This window comes from Sceloporus occidentalis, unplaced genomic scaffold (genome assembly GCF_023333645.1).
Source record: "Sceloporus occidentalis isolate IW3139 unplaced genomic scaffold, rSceOcc1.0.p SCAF_4, whole genome shotgun sequence".
Classification (NCBI taxonomy): Eukaryota; Metazoa; Chordata; class Lepidosauria; order Squamata; family Phrynosomatidae; genus Sceloporus; species Sceloporus occidentalis.
Genome location: NW_028316984.1, coordinates 174,520,453 through 174,541,348, shown reverse-complemented (window position 1 = coordinate 174,541,348; position 20,896 = coordinate 174,520,453). Strand labels below are relative to the sequence as shown.

At 41.1% G+C, this 20,896-nt stretch overlaps 2 protein-coding genes across 8 annotated transcripts in view; one reads left to right on the top strand and one right to left on the bottom strand.

Moving 5' to 3' along the window:
* LOC149315033 (uncharacterized) overlaps positions 1-20,896 on the bottom strand; it is a 70,315-nt gene that overhangs the window by 26,259 nt on the left and 23,160 nt on the right. For 2 of the 5 annotated variants that reach the window (XR_016281014.1, XR_016281015.1), the window contains one exon: positions 2,251-2,583. The exons of the other annotated variants lie outside the window; for them this stretch is intronic. The gene's annotated coding sequence lies outside the window, so the exon portion shown is untranslated. Of the gene's footprint in view, positions 1-2,250; positions 2,584-20,896 lie in introns of those variants that run through there. 5 annotated transcript variants of the gene reach the window in all.
* Positions 1,192-20,896, top strand: part of FOXN3 (forkhead box N3) — a 170,432-nt gene continuing 150,727 nt past the window's right edge. For all 3 annotated transcript variants that reach the window (XM_089522374.1, XM_089522373.1, XM_089522372.1), the window contains exons 1-2: positions 1,192-1,747; positions 7,887-8,443. In XM_089522374.1, coding sequence (XP_089378500.1) covers positions 7,901-8,443 — 543 coding nt within the window. In that variant the 5' untranslated portion in view covers positions 1,192-1,747; positions 7,887-7,900. The remainder of the gene's footprint in view (positions 1,748-7,886; positions 8,444-20,896) is intronic.

Sequence of the window (20,896 nt, the reverse complement as noted above, 5' to 3'; positions counted from 1 at the left end):
GGAAACCATGTCCTATGAGGAATGACTTAGGGAGCTGGGGATGTTTAGCCTGGAGAAGAGAAGGTTAAGAGGTGATATGATAGCCTTGTTCAAATATTTGAAAGGATGTCATATTGAGGAAGGAGCAAACTTGTTTTCTGCTGCTCCAGAGACTAAGACCTGGAACAATGGATGCAAGCTCCAGGAAAAGAGATTGCACCTCAACACTAGGAAGAACTTCCTGACAGTAAGGGCTGTCCGACAGTGGAACAAACTCCCTCCGAGTGTAGTGGAGTCTCCCTCCTTGGAGCTCTTTAAACAGAGGCTGGATGGCCATCTGTGGGGGATGCTTTGATTGGGAGTTCCTGCATGGCAGGACGTTGCACTAAATGGCCCTTGTGGTCTCTTCCAACTCTATGATTCTAAGCTGCCAACTTCTTTCTTTCAGTGAGTGTCAAAGGTGCCACAAGCTCTCTCTACCTACTGATTCTAGAGACTGATGGGGCTATATCTTTGAATTCTCACACCCTCCATGTTTGAGCACAACAAAGAAGCATGGATATGAAAGTTTCTAAGCTTTTCTTTGGTCATGGCCAGGGTGACTAGTCCTCCTCCATTTTTTACTATGACCATGTCCTCCATGTCCACCTTCTGTCCAGGAGGAATTCCCTCCATCCCAAAAACCACCCTTCTCATATCAATCCATGACAAAAAAAAGCATGGAGTGATATGAGAGTTTGTAATCTTTTCTTTGGCCATGCCCAGGGTGACCAGGCATCCTCTATTTTTCCCCCAATGGCATATATATTTATATAGGACTGTGCCTGACTTGCCACTCCACCAAAAACATCTGAGGAAGTAGACTGAAGTCTAGGAAAACTCATTGCTGCCAACTTCTTTCTTTCAGTCAGTCTCAAAGGTGCCACACGATGCGAAAGCATCTGAGGAAGCAGGATGAAGCCTAGGAACATGCTGCCAACTTCTTTCTTTCAGAGAGCCTCAAAGGTGCCACAAACTCTTTACCTACTGATTCTAGAGACTGACGGGGCTATACCTCTGAATCCTCGCCCCCTCCATGTTGGAGGGTGAGGAAGAAGCCTGGGGTTGTCATCCTTTTCGGAGGGAGTGTTTGGCGTCCCCTTTCCCTGGAGGAGGACCCTATCCCTGCTGCTGGGGCTCTGCTTGTGGCGCAAGCAGGAAAAGCCCTCCTCCTCCTCTCCTTCTTCTCCCGCCTTGCCTGGCCTGGCCTGGCCTCTTTCTGGTTCCCCAGCCTTGCCTTGCCTTGCCTTCTTTCCCAGCCTGGGGCTGGCCCTGCTGCTTACGTTTCCCTCCTTCTTTCCACCTCCCCCAAAGCCAGCCTCCTCCTCCTCCTCGGTCATGTGTTGCCTTTTCCTCTTGTTTGCAGTGGAAACAATTTGGCGTCCTCCTCCTCCTCCTCCTCCCTCGGCGCAGCAGAGACCCAGCCAGGAGGGGGTCTAGCAAGAAAGAGAGAGAAAGAAAGAAAGAAAGAAGAAAGAAAGGAGGGAGGGAGGGGTGGCTGGACCCCGAAGAGGTTGGGTGGGTGGGTGCTCCAAGGGGAAACCCCCTCCTCCAGACCCCAATTTTGGCCCATGTCCCCCATTATAGCCCCTGCCTTGGCTTCTCCACTTGGGCCACAGTGTTGCCTTCGGGCCAAGAAGAGGAAGGAAGCAGCCATGCCGGGCTCCTTGGGATGAAAAGTTTGCCTCAAGCCTGGGGGGGAAGAAGAACTAGAGCTCTCCCCAAGCAGGTAAGTTTCTTTGGGGGGTGTCTGTAGCCCTCTTCTTCTTCTCTTCTGTATCTTTAAAAAATGGAGGGGGGAGAGTGTCTCTGGCTGGGGAGGTTGCGTAAGATTTCTCCTGCATTGGAATCAGAAAGGAGGAGAAAAGGGAGGAAGGAGGGGAGGCAAGAGGAGGTTCTGGAGGCTTTTCAAGGTCCTTGTCTCGCCTCAAACACACACACATATATATAATGCAATAAAACAAAGTCTCCTCCTCCATATACATACATACATACATATATATATATATATTCGGAGGAGGAGACTTTGTTTTGTTTTATTTTTTATTCTTCTCCCTTCATAGACATATATACCTCATATATGTGTGTGTGTGTGTGTGTGTGTGTGTATAGATATAGAACACAAAGTCTCCTCCTCTCTCTCTCTTTCACACACACACACATACATATATGAAACAAAGTGTCCTCATATATATATATATATATAGGAGGAGAAGCCTTTGTTTTGTTTTATTTTGGATTCCCCTTCTTCTCTCTTCAGGGCAAGAAGCCAAGGAGGAATGGAGCTGGGAGTTGCAGTCTGAGCTGTGTGTAATGTTGTTGTTGTTGTTGTTGTTGCTTTCGCTGTAAGACTCTGAGAGGATAGAGATTGTCTTTTCTTTATCATTTTTATTAAGAAAATCTAAATACTTTACAAAACAGCCAACTACGATTGTTGTGGTCGTTTAGACAAATACAATGCTGTCCCCATCCAGACATGTTTTGTCATAAGGTGACTTCGCCAAAGTTCAGTGTGTGTCCATACTGCCAGCTCCCTTCTCCTTCCTGGCTCCTTTTAGTGATGGACTGTTGAAACAAAATGCCAAAATAGTTCTCCTAAAATTATTCCTGCATATATTATTCCCAGAGATGGCCTTCCAAAGTACAACAAGACCCCAAACCCACAAAAGAGGGATCCCTTTAGGGCCTCCCCCCAAAATGCAACGTGTCTTTTGTGCATTTGGGGGGAGGCCCTAAAGGGATCCCTCTTTTGTGGATTTGGGGTCTTGTTGTCTTTGGCTTTCAACTTAGGGAACAGATAGTAAGAAAATTCCGATCTTTTCTTTCTTTAATACTCTCTGCTTTAAGCACATTTCCTGTGAGAGAGTCTTCTTTTCTTTCTCTGACTAGAACAGTGGCCCCCAAACTCTGCTCTTGAAGGGCTTTTGGACTTCATCTCCCAGAATCCCAGACTATTGGCCCAACTTGGTTGAGGCTTCTGGGAGCTGAAGTCCAAAAATCTCTTATGAAGGGCACAGTTTGGTGACCACTGGACTAGACTCTTCTGGGGGGCATTTTGTTTGTTTTGAATTGCCTTCTGTTCCTCCTAAAAAAAGAGCCAGCCTAAGCTAGAAAAAAATCAGTGTTAAGATATTATTATTTTTATGGAAGCCCTCCCAAAACTAGTGACTATTGGTAGAAATTAAGAAAAAGGTTGTCTTTTTGGTGCCTGATCCCTCACTTTTAGGGTTATTAGTTTAATTTTTTTCCCCTTCCCCTCTATTTTGGGGTGATCCAAAAGGGGAAAACAAACCAATGCAAGGTTTGTTGTGAGACTTTCTTTACCCAGCTTTAAAGCTGAGTTAAAGACAATAACTGTTCAGGGAAGCGTTCCCAGACACCCCATGATTGTTATCCTAGGTTTATTTTTATTTGTTGTTTGCTATATTTTATTACTTAAATGTTAATATGTATTATCTTTAATTATTTTTTTGTAGCATGTACCCCACAGGCAGGTTTATTTTATTTTATTTTTTTAACTGATCATACATACAGCCCTGTGTAAATGTACAGTGCTTTATAAATAAAGCTTAATAATAATGATAATAATAATAATAATAACCTAACCAGCATTGAAGGTATGTTTGCTGCAAATGGCCCTGTACAGGAATAAGTACGGTTTCCCAGTCTCCTAGCAACGCCGGTGATTGATGGGGACCTGGGCCAATCGGCGCGTGCCTTTTCCCCTTCAAATGTTTTTGACAAGTACAGCAGGGAGTGTAGCAAAGTGCAGCAAGGAAACTGGCCTTCCTGGGTTGCTCTTTTCTTCCCTTCAAAATGACGGCCTGCTGTAGCCTTTCCTTCCCACCTTCCTCCTCCTTTTTTACAACAGACGCCTACGTTGGAGCCTGATCTTCAATGGTGTATGTATACATTAATGTGGTTTTTCTCTTCTTTTTCTGAAAAATCTTTAGTAAGTAGTGCTTGGTTTCCTTCTCCCTTCCCCCTCCCGTTTCCTGTGTGTTTTTGTCCTCAGGCGTGCAAGAAATAGCATTTCTTTTCTGTAGCAAGAAAGTTTGCTTTTACACTTACTCATCCTCGGTTGTGGGTCTATGCTGATGGCACGACATTGTTTCCAGCTGGTTGCAAACTAGTTAGCTAACTATAGCATGAAATTTCACAAAGGTCCAAAACACACTGCAGAAATAATCCAGTTTGAGGCCACTTTTCCATGGCTCTAGGAAGCTTAGTTTTGTGAGATATTCAGCCTTTTCTGTCAGATAGCTCTGGTGCCAGAACAAACTACAATTCCCAGGATTGCCTAGCCTTGAGCCAGGTGAGTTAAAGCGGTCTCAAACTGGATTATTTCGGCAGTGTGTTTCGGACCTAAGTGTTTTAGGAAATATACACTTCTTTAGAAGCAGAGTCTAGTAGTGTTAAGCTCAGATACACACACGCACACACATATATGAGTTTTACACTACTGGACTCCATTTCTAAAGAAGTGCATATTTCCTAAAACACTATAATATTATAGTCAATAAATCTGGGCCAATATTTCTGTATTCAGTACCATAACAGTAATTTAACCTGCCCCATTGTCTGCTGGGAACTTTGTCTGTCCTCAGTGTGTCAGATTGTGAAACTGGATTTTAAGGGACTTTGTGTGTGTGTGTGTGTGGAAAAGGTATAAAACCTTCTGCCATCTTTTGAATCCATCTGTAAAAGAAAATGTTTCCAAAATTCTTGCATTTCTCTGTTTGCATGGTTTAGTAACGCGATAGTAAATCAGAATGTCAGTCAAACTGACTAAAACAAGGCGTAGAGAGATCTTGTAGCACCTTTGAGACTAACTGAAAGAAAGAAAAATTGGCAGCAGTTGATGTCGAAATGTACAAGGCATAATGTGTTCCCACCACACAACAAACAAACAAAGAAAACAGTGTATGTTTTACTCTAGTAGATTTTGAAATAACGTAAGTGGAATTTACAGGCCATTTCAACTTTGAATCCAGTGCCATTTATCCCTGGTATGTGTCAGATTGTTTTCCTTTTTAAAAAAAACATGCTTAAAAATACTACAAATATGTTAAAGTTACTACTATACTACTCTGAAGTTCAGTGGTTTTGAGGGCTGAATTGCAGCAACCTAACTTTGGCCAGTGTTGGAGACCGGCACCGAATCCCCTTGAAGAGTTGCAGGGTTGGAGCCACAGGATCCATTTATCAGCTTCAACAGTTTCCCATAAGCTCTTAAGGAGAAGTCACTAGTTTTTTGTGTGAAAATTGATGGTATGATACGGTCCTTTGGGAGAACGCTGGCAAGTAAGCAAATTAAACTGAAAGAGAGCAGCATGTCGTCATAGCAACAGGGCAATTAAATTATGTTGTCAGCCATGATATAATTTTCCTATTTAAAAGCTTGCTCATGGGACATGAGTTCTGTTTGTACTGAACTCATTTGGCTACAGTGCTCCCCGTTGAAAGGAGAGAGGAAATAATGTTGTACAAAATGCATGTATCATTCAGGAGTCTCTTCTCCATATCTCTCCAACTAAAGCATCTAACCCTTCCCCCCACGTCTTTCTCTTTAATCCCGCTCCTCGTCGTGAAAATTTCCTGAAGTAACTTCTCTTTACATTTTAATTATGAAATACAATTTAGATATCCATAGGGAGTTGATAAAGCCACATGGAGCAGTGGGGATATGATAGAATCGCTGTGGTGTTTCCAAACCACTTTATTTAAAACGACAGTGGGAATGGGGCTGACAGTAAAGCATTGGGGCTTCCAACCATTGCATTTTCAACTGTTAGAAAGAAACCACTAAAAGGATACAATTTGGCTTTCATTTATTTACCTTGGTTTTACAGTTTTCCATATCCTTTCCCCTTGTGTTTAGTACTGAACTGAAACAACAGCATTGTATACCCCTCTGCAACAGAGATTTTTCATCTTCTGCCACAGTAATGTCCATTTTTATCCAGCTTTTATCCCAGGGTATTGTCTACCTCCATCAGTGATCTTTTATGTGATTACAGCTCTTCTTGGTTGTTATTAAGTATCTCCTTGATGGTATCAAGTCCCTTAGGAGGTTTTATGTTCAGTGGGCTGTGTTCTTAAAAAATAATAATGGAGTATGTTAAAGTTAGTGGCTCTGGTAATCACTTTTCCTCCCAATATTGTGGTATGTGTTTGCTTCATTGCTTTAAAAAAAGTTTCATTTTAAAAATGCCTTTTCTTTTGAAACACAATAAAACCTTCCTCTTCCTTTGGGTATATTTTTGCTGAATTGTATGCCACACTTCCTGTTAACTCTTTCTGCAGCTTTGTCAGCATGAGTGCATCATGTTGATACAGTTAGTATAAGGCAAACTTTCAAGTTGCCCAGAACTCGTAATCCTGTAGTTTACCTGTTCTTAAATGAATAAAAAAGATCACTAGAGATGTACTTGGGTCCAAAACACAATGCAGAAATAATCCAGTTTGAGACCGTTTTAACTGCCCTGGCTCATTGCTAGAGAATTCTGTCACAGAACTCTGATGCCATGATAAATTACAATACCCAGGATTCCCTAGCACTGAGGCAGGGCAGTTAAAGTGGTCTCAAACCGGATTATTTCTGCAGTGTATTTTGGACCAAACTCTTTTCTTTAAGAGTCAAATGATTTATCTTTGCCCTTTGGTAGGAGAATTAACTGTTGTGGGTCAGTTTGTTATTGAAGGGGGAACATTGTGTAAAGTTGATATAGGTTTCGACTGGTTAATATTATGAGTTGAATTCAGGCTTAATGTTCACTGGAAGAGTGTTGGCTAACAGATACTTGCTGTGGCACAATGATGCTTTAATTGTAATTAAAAAAATAATCCACACAACTGCCTTTGTTCTGCATATATCTGACCCCTTTTGTACATGTTATCTGTACTTTTCTGGTTTTGGATTTTGAAAACATTATTTTGGAATAATTAAAATGTAATGTACGCTTGACTTCTTTGTTTTGTTTTTTGCATAGTCTTCTGTGGGGCCCAGTATAGCAACAACAGTCTCTACTGATTGGTATATGATGTCACTCTTCATGCTTTCTTCTAAGTCATGCTTATCACATTCATTGCTCGCTCTCATTTCAGTAAAATGGACATCACTGGGGTGGAATCTCCTCCTTCCCCTTATTTTTTTTGAATGTCCTCTGTCTGCAATTTTGTATTTGAATCTCTAGATCCTGATTCTGAAGCCAGGATATAGAATCTTCTCTTGGAGGCAAAAAGAACTAGTAGCTGTAAAGAGTGATTGCTTAGTTGTAAGTGTGTGTGTAAACATGGAGTTTTGCCTGCTTGCGCATTCAGCCAGAGCCAGGGAGGCTATAATTATAATGTGGCTGTGTTCGAACTGGAAGTGAAACAGCTGAACTTAATCTGAAGCAACTGGTCTTAAGCTCTCAATTTTTTGTGCTTATTACAAGCTGTAGGAATGACAAGGCCAGCAAAACTAACTATCCTTCAAACCTCTCTGCATGCTTCCTGAGAAGTAAGTCCCACTGTTCTCATTAGTTTGAGCTATTCAGTTAAACAGATAAAAGATTGCAGCCTTAAACACAATCTACAATATATAGTTACAGTACCTTTCTTTCTCGTCAGTATATTGACTCTCTCCCACATGAGGAATTTTGCCATCCTTATATCAGTGCTTGAAATCCTGTTTCTTCCCTATTGTCTCTATGTATAAGCCTGGAAGTACTATATGTTTATGTGATTCTGTCTTTTGTTTTGTTTTTTAATGTACATTTTGTAAAAGGCAAGGTTTGCAGATGGAGGAAAGTAGCAGAGAATTTTGCTGTCAGTGTCTTTATCAACTAACACGTCTTTTTAAACATTTGGATTTATTTTAACAGGAGCCTCAGTCTAAATGGGTCCAGTTATGCCTCCAAGTAAGAAGCCAGAGGGCTCAGGAATTAGTGTTTCCAGTGGACTGAGCCAATGTTACCGGGATAGTGACTTATCAAAGGCACTTCATGATGATGAGGACTTAGACTTTTCATTGCCTGCTCTCCGGTTGGAAAAGGGTCCCATGGAGGATGAAGAACTAACCAATTTGAATTGGCTGCATGAGAGCAAGAACTTGCTGAAAAGTTTTGGTGACTCAGTCTTAAGAAGTGTTAGCCCAGTGCAGGATATTGACGATGACACCCCTCCGTCTCCCGCTCATGCCGATATGCCCTACGATGCCAAGCAAAATCCCAACTGCAAACCACCATATTCCTTTAGTTGCCTCATATTTATGGCCATTGAAGACTCTCCAACCAAGCGACTGCCTGTAAAGGATATATACAACTGGATTTTGGAACACTTCCCTTATTTTGCAAATGCCCCTACTGGATGGAAAAACTCTGTGAGGCATAATCTGTCATTGAATAAGTGTTTTAAGAAGGTGGACAAAGACAGAAGTCAGGTGAGACTGGAATAATGCTACTCCCCCTGTCCATATAACTATGTAACCTTTATTTTCCTTTCTTTTTGAAATGGAACAAGGTGTCCTGTCTGTCTTCTCCTTCTGTTCCCTCAGTTTTAGTTCATTGCATTCACAAAGCCAGTATTTGCTCTCAGTGGGTTCATTTTTGATGGCATTGAAATCTTTGTCTAGACAGCTCTAATACATTTTTGTAAATGTATGGGGTATGTGTTAAAACTCCAACTTGTATCTCCATGAATAGTTCTGAATATAATTCTCACAGTTACTGTGCTGTGCTAATGCTTTCCAGATATAGAAGTTGCACTTAAATCACATAGAGTGGGTTGTGCAGAGGGCTTCACTTAGATAATACTTTTTTTATTTCTTTCTTAGATGGGTAGTTGGCAACACAGATTATTGGAGAAACATGGAGGCAGTTATTTTAAAAATATATTTCTAGTTCTTTATTTCTAGTGCTACATTTATAGGGACCTGGAGACTCTGTATGTCTGTTGCTGTACATTTATGGTATGGGACTTTCAGTTGTTCTCCCATGTAAGGCTCTCATCAGGTATATACTTCCGTCAAACTACAGACCTACAATTGAACCTGTGTGTCTGCATCCCCTCCCCTATCCAGTCCCTGCACAATGGCACCTGGAAGAAAAGTCTGATTTGGAGACTGGGTCTTTGCCTTGTCCTTTTGTTTATTTCTGTTGGGACGCATACCTCAGCTGAGATGAAGTGAAAGTCTAGAGTCTGCAAAATAAAAGTACTTAGCTGTTTTACCTGTCCCCTTGAAGTCATGGTATATTTATATCCTCAAGGAGCTCAGAGTGTTTTTCATATGGGTTTGGTATTCTGGTGTTGCTTGGGATGCAGAACCTTTCAGCTTTATGCTGAAAAACCTTTGTACTAGACAGACCATTAGTCCATCTAGATTACTAGTTTCTACTCCAGACCATCAGCTGCTTTTCTCTCAGGCAGGTGGAGGGTCTTTCCTGTCAGCTGCAACTTGATCCTCTTATTTAGAGATGCCAAGAATCGAAAGTAGGACCTTCTGCTTGTAAAGCATGTGCACTACCACTGAGTTCTGTGGTTCCTCCCTGTTCCATATCACGTGATTTCAGCTCTTTCTTTTGACTATTACTGTGTCCTCATATCTCTGTGTGGTTTCTCCTAAGAAAGTCACATGGGCGGGTTACAGACCGCCCATTTGGGGCGGGCTGTATCCGCCTCTTTCCCCAGTGTATCCGGGCCTCAGTGGCCAGAACGGCAGCTGCTGAGGGCCCGATCCGCCGCTTTTCAGGCTGCGGGGAAGCGGCAAAACACCGCTTCCCCGCAACCTGAAAAGGGGTGTCCCTGGGACTTCAAGCCCCAAGGACACCCCGCGGCGGCGGGGAGGAGGAGAAAGGGGCCACTTGGCCCCTTTCTCCTTTGGTCCGCTGGGCGCAGCCGTGTGAAGGCTGCGCCCAGCGGACCAAACCAGGAAGGAGCTCCGAAACGGAGCTCCTTCCTGCTCCGCGCTAAGGGCGCACTAGGCGCTCTGGTGCGGAACGAGGATGTCACTTCCGCGCCACCCTCATGGCGGCAGCCGTGTGGAACGGCCTCTGCCATTTTGTGCGCACTCCGCGCGTCCTAGGGTTGGGGGCATCCGGAAAAGATGTCCCTTTTTAACCCTAGCACGCGCGGAGCACATACTAAAGTGCCCGTCTGTAACGGGCCATGGTTTCAAAAACAGTGTCTGGCATGCTCTTGGGAAGTGATATTGTAAACTGATGTGCAACAACGTAAAGTAGAATTGCGTTGTATTGTGATTTTTTGTATTCTCAGGAGTAGACACGCAGCTATGCCATCGAGACCACTGTGTAAACAAAGCCAGCAGTGTAATGTTGTGGAATGTGTCCTGTTGTGCAATGGGAACCTCTGTGTTGCAGTGGGACAACTTGCATGGTGCCTTGTTGTGCAATTCACAACAATAGTTATATATTATGTCAGCCATGTTGCTCTAAGATCCTGGTGAATATTATTGATTACACGGACCTTTTGTTGATATAATTTAGAAGGTAGAAGTTGGGGTAGATTGCTTTGGGGAATTGAAGTTAATATATGCATTTGTCTTAAAAACTATGTCCCAACACATGCAAAGAGTGTATACCTGATATTTGTGCATTTGATATTTCATCTCTCAAATCAGATAAAATTCTCTTTATTGTGGAAATGAAGTAGGTGGTATGTAAGAGTATCTAAGGTCCAAAACACACGGCAGAAAAAATACAGTTTGAGACCACTTTAACTGCCCTGTTCAGTGCTAGAGAATTCTGGGAACTGTAGTTTTGCGAGACATTTAGCTGTCTCTGTCAGAGAGCTTTGGAACCACAAGAAACTACCATTCTGATGATTCCCTAGCCAGGACAGTTCAAGGGCTCTTAAACTGGATTATTTCTGCAGTGTGTTTTGGACCTAAATAGTCAAGAACACTTGCAAAAGAGTTATAACTACAGTCTTTAAAAATCTGTTGTTTTTATCTGGCTAAGTGCATGTTTTTCCTTCCTGTTTCTCCCAAAAGACAGAAAATAGTAATGATGTGTTAGTGTTTGGATGTATTTGCAAAAAAGAGGGAAGCAGATGATATGCTAGCAAATATTTTTGGCAAGTTGAAGTGAGAGTTGCAGGCTGTACTGTGTCTTCTCTGGCCTTCACTTGCTGGATTGTGTGTAAGTGCCAGGGAAAGAAAACACTTCTCAGCAACCATGCAAGTTGGGTTTGTTTTTTCTTTCGTTTCCTTTAAAAATTGTTTTGAGTATGATTCTTGTTTGTATAGTGTCAAGTGTAACTATAAAAATGCTTTAAGCTTAAGGTGGAAGAGTTTGTAAAGTGTATAAAAGTGGAGGTGTGAATGGCAGTATGTTTGCTCTTGCTAAGGAAAAGATGAAGGAAATAAAAATCAGCAGTAATTTTATACTGTAGTGTTCTGTCTCCTCTTTCTTCATACGTTGGTACCATGTAACCTGTTTTGTTCCTATAGTATGCTTTAATACCTCTTCCAGCTGTTTGTACTGCCCAAATAAGTATGGCTGATGAAAGTCTTTGGGATGCAACATCAAGTAGAATGGGATGAGTTGGTTTTTAAATTATTTGCAGGGGGGACTAATTGCACTTTGGCACTGTTTTCACTTCTGATATTTATTTCAAAATGTATATGGTTGTTGTTTCTGTTGTGTGCCTTCAAGTTATTTCTGTCTTATGGCAGAATTTGTTCAGAGGGGGTTAGTCCCTCCATAGTCCTCAGGAGGCTTATGGATCCAGATGGATTCCTGATGGCTCTTGGGGAGTTTCCTGCTGCCTTGGCAGGGGATCCTGTTGAAGGTCGGCTTTGCTTTTCTTCAGGATGCATTTGATATCATTTTTCCTACTGTTGCTCATTCCTTGTTCCTCCAGCATGAGATTTTGTTTATTTACTATTTTTGTTCCCCTGAAGTAGTCATGAGTATGGTACGGGCATGGGGCATGGCCTCTTGAATACGTTGCATAGCTCCACAGCTGACAGTCTGTCACCAATGAAGGTGTTTTGCTATATTTGTGAATACCAAAGTCATTTCTGTGTTTCATGTTGGACTATTCCATTTAACAGCAGTGTGACCCTAAACTCCTTCAGCATCACTTTCTGCAAGTTGCTGAGCTTGGCGTTTGTAATTTGTAATACTCACTAAATAAATAAAAGGGGCCATGTTTCAGCAAATGACATATTTCTAAAATCTTTGAGAAGCTCTAGTGGATGCAAAATAGCATTTTAAAATTCTATCAGCTCTGAGAATTGTGGGCATTTGTTAATTGATATTGAATCTTCTAGCTGCCCTCCCCCATTGCTTCCTTGTGGCAATGCTTTGCAACATATACAGTAATATGCAAAAGAAATGCTTTACTCAAGCCCTGTTTTTTTGTTACCAAGAGAGCTGAGGCTCATGCAAAATATTTCCTTTGGTACAAAGTTGTATGATGGTGTTTGGCCGATTCTCCTCCTAACACAGAATGCAATACCTACAGGAGCCTATCCTGATCTTGTGCCTTCTAGTTATATTGGACTACAATTCCTATTGTCTCCTGGAGTAATTGGAGTTGTAATCACATACATTAGGAGGACACAATGAGTAACAGGATTTACAAGACAGAAGTTATTTCAGACTTTTTTCGTTTAGTTTTCCTTTTTCCTTTTGGAAAAATCTTTTCAAAAGCTGTGGTATTTGTTAATTTTTAACCCTTTAACCTTGTCTTTTGCCTAAAAGGCAACCTACAGAGACCAATAGTAAATAAATCCCCTGCCCTCAGGCTTAACATCTGTGAAGACATGGAATTCTGGGAAAGGGGGATGGAAAGAAATGTGGAAAGAAAACGAAGTAGACACCGGTTGTTAAAGTTAAGAACATAGGAAGAGCTAGATCAGACCAAAGGTCCATCTAGTTCAGTGTTCTTTTCCCACTGTAGCCAGAAGCTTGTAAGCAGGATGCAAGTACAACCGTTGAGGTGGAAATAGTCTAGGTGCCTCAGTGGAGTGGCTGCCACTGAAAGTTGAAGGAAGGTCTGAAAGAAGTTACTCACTTTTCCTAGAAGGTAAGGTAGATTGGCGTTGCTTTTCCCCCAATGGCTAGCCTGTAGGAATGGTTGTATATCATATATACAGTGTGGAGTGGTGAATAGTGTGAACAGCTTTCTGCAGGGTGGCTGTATTGCTTGGATGCTAGTATACATTCCAGGCAAAGTACTAGTTTTTGAGGGATGTGTTATAGTTAAATGATTTGAAGGCATGCAACAACAAGACAAAGTAACTCCCCACCCTGAAAGGTTACTAGCCTTTAAATTTTACTAGCCTACTGCAGCCTTGATAGTGGAGGAAGAGAGGATGAATTTCTCTGCGGTGAATGGGGGAAGGGAATTCCTTTCACTGGCAGCCTGCTTGATTTCTGTGCTCTGTTCAGAGAAGGGACAGCACGCACGCTCCATTCTTCTTCCACTAGCTTGTTAGCTTGCCTCAATGCAGATACTAGTTGTTTCAAGGACCTAGTTGTTTGAAGGCCATTTGCTATTCTGCTGCACAGCAAACATGGCTGAACATATGCGTATCTGAAGAGATTTGTTCTAGATGCATTAATGGAGCATGGTGACAAAGACGTGGTTGCACACTCCTTGTGTAAGCGTGAAGAATCCTTGCCTAACACCCATTCCCAGATAGCTTTTGCATATATTTCTCCCTACTGGGGTATGGTTAACAGATAAACCACATGTGGTGGAACAGCTGAGCTTGAAGCAAAATACGCTCTTATGAAGTCAGTTGGCCAGAAGAAAGTTGTGTGGTTCCCATTTCCCTTCCGGGCTATATTTTGTGTTTAAGGTTGATTTACAAGGTTTTTTTGCAACATGAAGTTGAATTTATGTTTCTTCTATTTATTTCATTTTTAAAGTGTAGATTCATTGTTACAGTGCATTGCTGCAGATTACCATTTAATATGCCTGTCTGCTGAGTGAGATTTACAGCTAAACAATCTGTTTTCAATATATCCAGAAGTTTGCAAAGGTGGGAGAATGCTAGCTGAAAATCTCTGCCATCTGAAAATTTACATGGTAATGGCATTGTCGGATCCTTGTGTAGCCAGAATGACATCATGCATAAAGGGTGGCATGCAGGGATAACAGGTTTGTGGGAACCCCAAAGTGTGCAGAATTCTAAAGAATAAAAATCTCAGCCCCTCCCTATTCTAGACAGCCCAATGGAAGCAGAGTGTGCTCACCTACCACAGAGTACTTTGCCATCCGCTGGAGGGGGAACATAGCCTGGGAAATGGAATGGACAATCCTGAAGCATAAGAAACTAGCTGAGAAACTGAAACATTGCATTGAGCTTAGTGTTGCAGTTTGTTCGTTGTTATCTGAGTGTGCTCAGAATCTATTTTGGCATTCCTCCCCCCCCACACACTTTTTTAAAACCTGAAAACTAACTTAGTCAAAACATAAGAGTTTTATTTTGTGTGTAGATTTTGCAGCCTCAGATCTTAGTTTGATGAAAGTGGGGCAGGAGTGACTGAAATGCTACCAAATACAGAACTGAGGAATGGCAGAGAAAGACAATTGGAGATTACTTTTTGTTTGTGCTCGGTCAAGAGCATTAAGGTCAGCCACGAAGCGCCCAGATCCTGCTGGGTTGATGCAGGAGAGGGCAGACTGTAAACTTCACAAGCTTAACTTGTTACAAATGCAAGTTTTGTATGGGAGTTCATTACAGTCACAGTAGGGTTGTTTCTCTCTCTGCTGTTTGAATAGTAATTGGAACCTGCATACACATCTCTGCTCCGAATGAGGCTATCAAAATAGAAGATTCTGCTTGAACCACAACCATAAGGGAGATTAAATTGACAGAGTAGGGCTATCTCAGTAGTGACCCTGTAGAAACCAGAGTGAAACTTCATGGTCCCACATGAGTCCACTGTATTGTGACCCTGTCTTGTTGCCATAATCATTAACATTTGCTTGAACCTCAGCTTTCTCCTTCAAAGCAAGCCAAAACTCCATAGGTGCATTGTTTCAAAGGTAACAGCACAAATAAATATATGCAGTACTAGCAGGCATTGTTTCAGACAAACAGCACTCATGTGCAGATGTTGCACACCCACATTGACTGAAGCACTAAGCATTGCCAATTGTGCATAAGGAAGACTCCAATATGGACAATACATTTTTGTCTGTCTTCATGCAGACGATCATAATATTTAGATCTGGGTAAAATAATGTATGATAGTTACGGTATGTGGGGCAGTGGTTCTCAGCCTTTGACCCTGCAAATGTTTTGACTTTTGACTCCCAGAAGCCCTAGTCGGCACATCTAATCTTGTCTAGTTTTGAAAGCTAAGCAAGTTTGGATCTTTTAATTACCATATATACTTGTCTATAAGTCAAGACATTTATGTCCCAAAATTTACCCTGGGTCGACTTATATATGGGTCAATAACTAGTACTGCTTAGAAAGGTCTTTAAACAAGCAAGCCTGATGGCCCACTCTTGGTGCCTCAAGGCACTGTGTTTCTCTCTCTCTCTCTCTCTCTCTCTCTTTGTGAAAGAGGTTCCCAGTCTGATTTGCAAGCCTCCTGGAAAAAACATCTCATTGAACACCACTTCCTTCCCATCCCAGTCCGATTTGCAAGTCTCCTCTTCCCATGGAAAAAACACTGCATTTAACACCTAGTCCAATTTGGAAGCCTCTTTCCATGGAAGAAACTCCCCATTGAACGTCACTTGTTTCCCTTTTCAAACCGATGTTGAAACCTCTCCTCCAGCACCTGAGAGTCGGTGGTTGGTGGTTAGGGGAGGTCCAGAGAAGGAGAAGGAGGGGTAGAAGTGATATTTCTCCCTTTCCATTCTTCCTTATAGCCCCCTAAGTTTTACCATGTTTTTGCCAGCCTCATGAAGCACTAAAGTTTCTTATGCTTCATTTTAATTAATCCTATGATTTTCAAAGAAACTTCCAATGAAAGTAAAAGTGTGATCCTAAGAATGATGTTGCCAAGCAGGCGTTGCCTCCTGACATGTTTATGAAATGGGCTACTACAGCTTTCTTCAGACCCGAGGCTCTGATAAGGTATTTCACTATAACTCTCTCTATCCCAGCCAATATGCTAATCTCTTGGTAGGAGGAAACCTGAGCTATTAAGTTGCAAAATCTGTGCAATCAAATTTAAAATAAAATCCTTATGGCTTTAAAATATTGGGATGTTTCCATAAGGCAAAGGTGTTGACATCTCCCTGCATACTCCCATGTTATGTTTATAAGTGGATACATTGATATGTGTCCCTGTGTAACATTTTTGAACATTTAGTGCCTGTTTGCAAGGTTTTCCAGGGAGCATCTTAATGTATCCTCACAATGGGTCACTGCATAGGGCTTTTTTTTTTGGAAGCCTTACTATTCCTAGATCTGCACTAAGAGAGTGAATGTTAAAAACTTTCTGGTAGATGTAAAATGTAAGTATGTGTATCATGGGAGGCAGTGGAGGATAGAGTAACATTAGCCCCACTACAAATCTCCTTTCTGCCATAGTCAACTAATGCATACAAGAGCTAAATCGTAATGGTTGCATTGTGAGCGTGACATGGGAGGTTCTCCTTTTATTTCTTGCTTTATTGGTCTTCCTACATATCCAATTGCTCAGATTTCATCCTGTTTTCTAGTGCATAGACATGAATGCCCTAGTATGTGTCCCATTTAGTACAATCCCTTTAGCCCATGACTCTACTGGCTTCCCTGCCATCTGGTCCTTGGCTATAGAGAGGAATTTTTCTTGTATATACGTCTCCCTAGCAACGCGTATGCAGTTGATATGGAAAGTAAGCAGTTGCCTTAGCAACAGAGTTACTGATGTGGCAGATCCTCTGCTTGCAGGGGAAAGGACTCTGCTGGTTGAATTGCATTATGCAGGACGCCTGTAATTATGGCTTCCCCCACTCGCGCCTGTTATAGTGAAGGGGGTTTGCAAGCATCTTTGTTGTATCTCTTCATTTGGGAGAGGAGACCAGCAGGCTGAAGTATTTGCCCTTGTGGGCCTTCGGAAAGCAAGGAAAGACTTGGCTTCAGACCCTGTGGGTTGGACTGAGTTTGTAAGAAACAGGAGCAGAGTTCACCATGAGGACACTTGTTCCCAGCCTGTGCCTTACTGATGGGAGTTCCCTTCCGAGCCTATGAGGCCAGGGGCTGCTGACCATAAATTTATGGTGCCATTTCTAGTTGTCTCCTCCTTGTTTTGTTTGTGACTGACCGTCCTTCCCATGACTTCTTTAAGGCTGCTTTAAACCTTGCTGTACTGATTTACTTTTTGATTCTTCCCACCTACCCACCCACCCCTCATGCTTCACCATTATATTCTCAAGGCTTTAAGCTGTTATCACCTGTTAAAGGCAGAGACTGGGAAAGCTACTTTTTGGATTCCAACATCCAGAATCCCCCTATCACTCTACAGTTATCATATATTGTTAGTGACATCTGTAAATCTCTGTTCACATTATCTGTTAGAAAAAGGACAGCACTTGCTGTTTCTCCATGGTGTGTTCAAGGTGTTCTTCCCTTGGCACCCATAACGAGATCGTAAGACATTGCAGATGGGAGCAGAGAGTACCTTGATAAATTGTAAACTAAAGCATTTACTCATTCTAATCTACTGTGTACTACTTTGGCCAGCATTCTTCCTAAATTAGATGTTTTAATCTGAAGAACTGAAAATAAAGAATCCTTTGTTTGATTCTAAGACAGATCTGCTTTTACTCTTTAGTGACACTATGTTTCATAGGGCAGAGGGGAATAGTAATAATGCTTGTATTTCCAATACAGCTTTGTATCCTAACTACACAATCATTAAAATTTCTCTTTACTTGATTCATTTTTAACTCACTGCTTGTGACTTTTTTCATTTCTTTCTCCTAAAGGTTTGATCAGAAAGTCCTGTCAGCACCAACAACCTAGTGGATGGGCAGGAATTAGCAGGACCATCATGTAGTGGTTTGAGTGTTAGAGTATGACTCTGGAGGCCAGATTTGAATCCCTACTTGCCCATGGAAACTCACTGGGTGACCTTGGGCAAGTCATATTCTCTCAGCCCCAGAGGAAGGCAAAGGCAACCCCCTGAGCAAATCTAGTCAAGAGAATCCTGTGACAGGTTTGCTATAAATTGGAAATAACTTGAAGACAAGACAACAACAGTTGAAATTTTTTGGACGATGCTACATTGAGAGAGGTCGCTATCATCTTCAAACCTATAGACATTAGAAGCAATATACCTTACATTTATAAGTGTGATCTGAGAGGTGTAAGAGAGTGGATGCTTATTTCCTCTGGGAAAGGGCCCTAGGAATTAAGGAGGCACTTGGAACTATATCCAGCCTTTCAGATTTCTTAATGTAGGGATTGGCAAAGATAACAAGAAATGGACTGTCAAAGTTAACAGGGAAAAAAAGCAAAAGTAAAACCCTGGAACTGAAGATAAGTCTATTTCTGGTTTTGACCTCAATCTAATTGTGGATGGTATTTTCAGTTTTATCCTACTAAGGCTTTTGGTGAAAATATAGTATGTACAATGGGGTCTTGCCATCTGTGGACCTGAGCATCTGCAGACAGCAAGACCCATTGTTATTAATGGAGGTGTGTGCATGCGGCTATGATAGTGGCTGGGTGCATGCTGTGCTAACAATTAGGGACAACAGGACTTGAGGTCCCTTGTTTTTTCTTATCTGCAGGGGATGCAGAACTGATCCCTTGCAGATACACCGAAGGGCTGACCCTATATTGAATTGACATGATAATTTAACTTAAATATATTAGTTAAATTTGCCCCTTCCAATGTAAGTGACCAGAGTAGATTTTTAGTTTTTTAACAAATTAACTAAATGTATTAACCCTTTCCTACTAACTTTCTTGTTCTTGCCAGCAATTTATTCAAAATATGATTTGAAGCTTCTATCCAGATATGGAAAACTCTTACTCACTTTGATCTGTGACTTGCTATGCAGTTCTTTGGACATAATTTTGATCTGAAAACATTTTAGTTTGCTTCTGAAGGGTACAGAGCGATCAGTCCTGAGTCTTTTTATCTAGATGCAAAATGGAACTCAAGGAGCCACTCTTCGAAAGTGTATGAAGATTGTAGACTTAATCTTCCAAAGGGTCACTTAAGGTGCATGAGAGAATTAAGCCTTCTGAGGCTGTAGAATTGTTCCTTCTTACTGTCTGTAACTTGATGCAATTCATTTTGTGTGTGTAGAAAGACTCACACTTAAAATTCTGTTAATTGCAAATATTTTATGAAATGGAGCATTATCTGGAAATACTTTTATGTCTTGAAGTTTAAATCACAACAAAGCTTCTGTAATTAAAACGAAAGAAAGAAGAACTCAGCAGTGTTGTTGTGACTAATCTTGGCCTTCCCCTCTGGTGGATATTTTTACACACTGAAACATTTTTTTTCTGGTTTCACATGCTTTCTGGTGTACTAAAAATAGGTTTGTGGATTTAAAAAAATTAGAAATGGTAAGGTGTGACTCTTTAAAATATATTGTACACATTAAAAATTGAGTGGATTTCTTTATCCTTCTTTGGCAGTTGACATCCACCTTTACTGCAACGTTCTCTCCAGGGATAGAAAGTATGTCCCTTTTAATAGAAACACTTGGCTCTTTCTTTCTTTAAAAAGTATATCTTCTAAGAATATATATCTAATTTAATCTCAGTACAAACACACCCAATATGTGTACAGAATGTTAAATAGAAAATGGATATTAATCCATTGTAAGGGGAAATTGTGCTGTTTTGTAGTCTGATTTTCATATTTTACTGCAACGTCCTTAGCATTACTACTGTTGCCCAATTTTTGTTTTCAGAGCTTCTTGATGTGTGTTGGAAATCCATCTTTTAAAGCAAAATGCAAGTAGTAATCCTAATTTTTGTGTGTATCTGTGTCTAAAAGCTTTGATTGTTGTTTTGCCTTTTACTAGATGTAAGTTGTTTTTTTAAAGTATTTTTGCAAGTAAGTAAATGGAAATGGCATGTTTATAATTTTACTTTGGTATCATTAGAGGGAGAAAACATAATTTTGTGAACATAATTCTGCACAGTTTATCACGTTGTAGTGAAGTCAAGTACTTATTGTTCTGAGAATTTTTGTTGGTTTTTCTAAGAAAAAGAGAAGCATGGCACAAAATGCATGTTGGCTTTTAAGTTACCAATAGTGACTTATTTTCTGTACTACTATCAAGGATTGCAGGACTGTGGTTACTATGTGTTATGTCAGTGCAGTGAAGAAAATTGGCCAATCCATGTCAGCTTCTCCCATAACACAGCATGTTGCTACTTGTGACTTTAAATGCTTTCCTTTCTTGTTAATAAAAAACCTTTTTAGTTTAGTTTTTTTTAATAAAAAATTCAAAATGTTACAAGCCACTGGCTGCTGTCTTAAGACCCACAGAAGCAGCGACGCCACACACTGTTACCCGAAAAAATAGGTAAAATTAAAGTTGTAGTGCAAAGTTAGCCCTTGTTATATCACAGTTCTTTGTAGCTCAGTGGGCTTGCTGTGACCAGAAACCTTTGACACTGAAAAATAAAGAGGTGGGGGGAGAAATGGTAAATGTGCAGAGAAAGTTGGGATGTTTGCTATTTAGAGGCCTGTTTCAGTCCTAAAACATCATTTTTTAAAAGAAAAGACAGGTGAAGGGAAAGGTATTTGTGAATGTAGAGGGAAGGAAAATATAAAGAAACAAAGACAGAAAAGAAATAGGCAGTGATTTTCCCAAAGTGTGGTCAGGCAACCTGCTGCCCTCTGCATGTTTTTGGATAGAGCTTCTATAAATCTCAGCCAGAATAGTCAGCATTGTGGGAGTTACCAAAATTTCAAGGGGTCCTTATGGAGCACCCTCTGATTGT